Source organism: Aphanomyces astaci, assembly GCF_000520075.1.
Source record: "Aphanomyces astaci strain APO3 unplaced genomic scaffold supercont1.322, whole genome shotgun sequence".
Taxonomy (NCBI): domain Eukaryota; phylum Oomycota; class Saprolegniomycetes; order Saprolegniales; family Verrucalvaceae; genus Aphanomyces; species Aphanomyces astaci.
Genome location: NW_009798585.1, coordinates 1 through 5786, shown reverse-complemented (window position 1 = coordinate 5786; position 5786 = coordinate 1). Strand labels below are relative to the sequence as shown.

The 5786-nt window shown below is 50.5% G+C and overlaps 2 protein-coding genes across 2 annotated transcripts; both read left to right on the top strand.

The window, feature by feature from the left end:
* Nucleotides 1-172: 172 nt before the first annotated feature.
* On the top strand, nt 173-1018 carry H257_19045 (hypothetical protein; the record flags this gene model as incomplete). Its single annotated transcript, XM_009848197.1, has 3 exons — nt 173-352; nt 423-578; nt 908-1018. 3 exons carry the CDS (start codon nt 173-175, stop codon nt 1016-1018), a joined length of 447 nt encoding a protein of 148 aa, XP_009846499.1.
* Nucleotides 1019-1282: 264 nt separating this feature from the next.
* H257_19044 (hypothetical protein) lies at nt 1283-2435 on the top strand (the record flags this gene model as incomplete). Its single annotated transcript, XM_009848196.1, has 3 exons — nt 1283-1515; nt 1569-1827; nt 1899-2435. The coding sequence occupies 3 exons, from the start codon at nt 1283-1285 to the stop codon at nt 2433-2435; spliced, it is 1029 nt and encodes a 342-aa protein (XP_009846498.1).
* Nucleotides 2436-5786: the final 3351 nt, after the last annotated feature.

The window sequence follows — 5786 nt, the reverse complement described above, 5'->3', positions numbered from 1 at the left end:
CTTGCCTTTGGGATTGTCCCCCGTCGTTTGCATGGAGCCGGCGATTGACGAAACCTTTCCTCGCCTAATGAATGTCCAAACCTCGTCGAACCGTCTAGAGAAACCCATGGGCGTCGAGGCTAGCACGAATGATGCTTTGCATTAACCGATCGTGGAACGTTAGCAGCAATTGATGGTATTTGCATCGGACCTAACGTTTGGTCTGGCTCCAGTCGTACACCGCGGCGAGATCATGGGGATCGACAAAATGACAACATTGACGATGCCTCCCATGCATGTTGTTCTCGACGACTTTGGTGAAATGGAGACCGACAACAACTCGATCGTGGAAGCTACTACAGTTACGGAAGCGGTCATCAGTTCTCCGACCTGTGCAGATCTCGCAAATTTAGAATTGTGAGCCTTAAGCCAAATTTTCTCAGACCTTCTTTCTGATCAAGTCCAAACCTTGCGAGGCTCGTCCTTCGAGCACCAATCCGTTACCACGGACCATTCGAACCGAGTGGACGAAACTCTTTCGTCTAACCGTGTCAGCTGCTACCGACGAATTTGTCCGCCTCGGCAACGCTGTTGATATGGTAACCGAACGGAACCAATCACTGGATCGAGGCGTTTCGTCGATCCATCTTGAGCTACAGGCATTGGGCTCTTCGGTGAATATCCTTTATTGGCCGTTTCAGATCCTACGGTAATCCCCCAGAATACCCGTGCCATTTCTAACTGCACCCTTCGGTGCAAAGTCAAGCTTCGGCCGCTGCTCAACTTCAGATCACTCTTGACTTGTACTTAGGTCGCGTCTCCAATGAATTTCAGCATCTCTCGTCTGACGTCCAAGCTCTCGATCGTCTCTTGCACGAACAACTTCCTGTAACATTGGCCGTTCCTGACGACACTCGACCCCGCCTAGAAGCGCTTCGCCAGGAAAACCGATTGCGTCTCGTCCCTCGTCCACGACAAGACCCTTCTGCAAGACCGCGTGCTACTTCTCGAAGCACGCATTGATCACGACTCAGTCTAGACTTCTCGTCCCGTCTAGCACAAGCGAGACCCCTGCACCCGAATCCTCGTCACGACCGGCCTCGACTAGCCTGACTCGCGACTCATCCGAACCATCCCCAGGCTACCCTTTTCAGCTACCTTCCGAACTCAATGCCCTCTTGACCAAAATGTCCAGTAAAATGGCTGACGTCAAGGAGGATATCGACACGTCCTCGAGCAACCATGCCTTTTGTCACGCTGTGCCATCCCGTCGTCGGACGCCCAAGATCACTGCGAGTACTTCATGAAGCAGCTTGTGGAACAAGATAACCGTGGTGGTCTGACCGACAACGAACGCAAGTCTCTTCTCGGTCTGAAGCTCTCGGCCGACAAGACTCCCGCTACCCTGAACGCCTGGTGGATCGCTTACTCCAAGACGAAAGGCGGTGACCACGATAGCTTTGTGGACCAGTTCGGCAGTAGCATTCCTCGCGACCATATGGACAAGCTGAGCGATCCATGGACAAACCCGTCAAGGTCTATGCAATCCGGCTACAAACGATCTTGAACGAAGTGGACTTCCCTGCGAGTACAGATGTCGCAATGTTCAAACGTGGATTTCGTCACGCCCGTGCTGAATCTTGCCTCGAGCACACTGATCGAGAACTCAACTATAACGCCGACTTCATGAAACGTTTTCGCACGCGTGAAGTTCGCCTGGAGGAGATTACTGCCAAGCCCCAGGGGTACGCCAAGCCTCATCCAACTCCTCCGCCTCTACGTCGGCTTCGTCCCGTACTACCACCAGTGAACGTCCGACTCCACCGGAGTCACCTCGTGTACCGCGCCGTAGGTCTCATGTCATATTTGAAGACCAAGTGACGATGCGACAACTACTCGAACTTATCACGACGAATCAGACCCAACAGCAAAAGGCGTTCGTCGCGTTGATCGAACGCTCGAACCAAGTCCAGCAAGGATTTGTCGAGGCCTTGACTCGTTCGAGTCAGCCCCAGTATGCTGCCCCCACCCAGCAGTCGCAACCATATGGCTTCGCCTACCAACAAGCGGCACCGATCCAGCCTGCAACTTCCTCTTATGGACAGCAGTATCAACAGCCATATGCTTCTCATGCCATGTCACCTCATGGTCAACCAGCTCTTCAATCCAACCCGATGACAACGCCGAAACAAATGTCTGGTGTAGGACGCGCTCGCGCTGGTCATATACCGATGGTTATCTCTTCGAAACCCGACGAAATCACGGTCAGCGACCAAAACGTCTGTGGCCGATGTGACCACCTCCACCACGGATCTAAGGAATGCTCTCGTCAGACCATGCGTTGCAACTTTTATGGCCAGATGGGACACTACCCAGGAGAATATGTCAAGATTTGCCACCTCTGCGGTCAGCCTGGGTCAACCGCCGCCAAGTGCCCGTTCAAGCCCGCGCACTAAGCTTGAGGCTTTGGCGCTAAGACGAACCCTACGGGAACAGGCTTCGTGTAAACTTGCCACACTCAGCACGCTTCCTTAGTGACTGAGAACAATGCATCTTCCTATTCTTGCTCGATCTCTGTTGTTACGTCGGAAGAAGGACTTACGTCTTTTATCTATCCTTCAATATTGGACTCGACTCGAACTCCGCATCTTTCCCTCGAGCCAGTCCCGATGAATCAATTCCTATCTCCCACCCAGTCGAACTGGCTACCGTGGCCGAGATGATTACTATCCCTCCTCGATCGATTCGTCTAATATCGTGCCTGGCTGGACAGGATCCCCTCTCAACTCCTACGTTTTCGTGGAACCTCAAACGAACGCGCTGGCCCAGATTACAGCTGCTTTATACTGTAAATGTCCTCCAATACGGTATTGGTCGAAATGGCATACGCATCGCATGAACCTCTGACGTTACAAGCCAACACACCTCTTGGAACTCGGAGGGCGCTACGACATAAGTTTACCGAGCGTCCATAAACGACACCCCGGCAACTCCTCTGGTCTGGAACGTGGTGGCTCCTCAGCCTTCTGCCCTGGATCTCTTGCTACCCCCCTTGGCCGCTGCCACCCTCTTCCCATCACCGCAATCACCCCTACCACCATCCCTCACTACACCGTCACACCCCGCCCCTGCCTTCGGCCACCTACACGATCCATACTCCTCGGATGACTCCAACAACTCTGAGCTCCTCGATGCCCGCATTGCGGAAGCGCTACAAAATCATTTAGAAGGTTTTGATTGGTTAATAATTTTGAGCTCAACTGAAGTAGCCAATCAAATCGATTTAAATTCCAACGAGAAACCAGGCCACAACACGAAATTTCACTCGAAAGTACAATACAGTACTACAATTCATAACACATGTCAGCTTTGTCAACTACTGTAACGCGAGAAATGTGGCTGACGTTATGTATGCCTACGAGACCGAATGTCCCGGCACTCTCACCACACAGTGAAGTATCGCTGTAACCCCTGCACCACATACAGTAACTAACGTTATGTGTGAGGTGGGGCTTGATCCAAAAATAAGCTACAGTACAGTATGTACCGATGGGAACCAGTTTCGTACAGTTTCATAGAGCGTCAGCTTCAAAGTGGCCACTGACACGTCGAAATCAGAAGTACGTTGATAATGAAACAGGTGCTGCTAGTTGAAATCAGAAGTACTTTGTTAATGAAACAGGTGCTATCAGTCGCCTTTGCCAAATTTCAACCATGGATTTGTTCTTGTATAACGTTTTACTACAGTAACGTTAGTACTGTACAGTCATACCACTCCTCGCATCCCCGCAGTTGGAATTGGTCCTGTTCCAAGAATATTCCCTTACAGAAGGTATACCTTCAAACTCCGAAATTATACGACGTACAGTACTAGTACTACGTAGTACTATATAAGACGTCGCACACATACCGGTATGCGAAAAAAACCAAGTAGTTAACCTGGGACTTCGTCCTACCCCGGTGGGCACGAATACTTCGAAGTATAATGTTATTTCCGGGGTTAAGCTCATCAGAGTATTAGCTATCTCTAACCACTGAGACGCCTTACCCCCTAGCTGGTACGGGTTGTATTGGTGCTATCAATAGAAATCCCACCACTTTGCTTTGTCCAACAAATTCTCATTTCACGCGTTATGATTGGCTGTTGTAAGTTCGTTCAGAATTCATTACTAACAGGAAATGTATCGTTTGGGACTTTTGAAGGTACTACTGGGAAAGAGGGAATGCAACGCCCACCTTGACTTCGAGTTCAGACGGAATGAAGTTGTCTAATTGGTCACATAACTACGAAGTTCGACAACTATTCTAGCCAATCGCAGCCTATTTCGAATAATTTTAATCACTTCTGAAGGTGATAAAATTCCACATCGTACGTACAGTGAAATTTGTTCAGCACTGACAATATCGCAATGAAATAAAGAGGTCATTAAGAGTAGAAGGAAGACAATCCAAGAACTTCGATTACTACCGTAGACAAACAATAAGCGTAAGCGTTCGACGCGATAGCGCAGTGGTTAAACACGTTGTGTGTCTTGAGTGAGTCCCGGGCGCGTCGAACTTTATTCTTTGAAAAATTCGACTTATTCTATATCCTAGGAATTCTATGAAATTATAAAGAATCCAGTGAACTTTGTTAAAAATTGAATCAATTATCTCCCACCAATTCTGGAATTGCCTTCTCAAAGCTTCGGCGGATCACATCGTCAGTCACCATGTCCCACGCAGCGATGGCTCGCTTCACCATCGCCATGCGCTTTTGACAAGCGGTAGGTGAGAATGGATCTTCATCATCACCGACTATCTGCTCTTCCAATAGCCACAAGTTGCGGAGGTTGCGCTTGAAGGGTGCCATCACGCCCACGTCGAGCGGCTGGCAGACGGACGTTGAATTGGGCGGCAGCGGGCAAAGGTGGGCAAAGGTGCGCACCCAGCTCTTCATACATGATTTTGTACGACTCATCTGACACGTGGCATTCAAAGTTGTCCAACAGCACGACTGAAGGCTCTTCGATGCTCTCGCCCAACACCTCGCGAAGGTACTGTGCCCATACACGACCATCCATCCACGCCTTTTCTTGAACGGCGTAGTAATGCCCCGGCGGGAATGTAGGGAACTCAGTTGATTCGATCCGGCCTCCCGGCGTCCCGCGCATGACAAACATCAGAGGCAGCTTGGTCCCGTCCGCTCGTACCGTCAGGACAGCGGTCATGCGCATGGAGTGCTTCTCGCCGGCAGAGATCTTGGAGCTGCCGCCCCGGACAGACCAAATGTAGCTTGGCGGTAGGTCAATAGTACATGCCCGTTTCGTCGACGTTGAACACGCAATCATTCGAATAGGAGGCATACTCGTGATCGAAGTAACTGGCAAACTCTTCTTGGACCTCGGCCAGCACAGTTTGCTTCAGTTTGTTCTTCGTCGGTCGCTGCCGGGTAAAGCCGTGCCGTTTGCAGAAGCACTGAAGGAGCTTGAGAAGTGAGCTGTAGGCAGCGTTGGGGTTCTTGGTAGAAAGGTAGTTGAGCAGCCAGTCCCGTTGGTTTAGCTTGATCCACGTAATCATATGTGTGGTGGTCAAAGCACGTTCGTTATCGCTTACATGATTTATGAACTCAATTAAACCAGGTGGATCGGGGAATTCCTCGTAGCGGCCGCTAGGCACAAGCTTGTTGCACATCTTGTTGCCGTCGTACGCTAGCAACTCTAAACGCTGGTGCTGCCAGCTGCGAATGGTACGTCGAGCGATCCCCATGACTCGCGATAACTCGCGGCAAGACATTGTCTCGAGGAGACCAATGGCTTCGAGCTTCG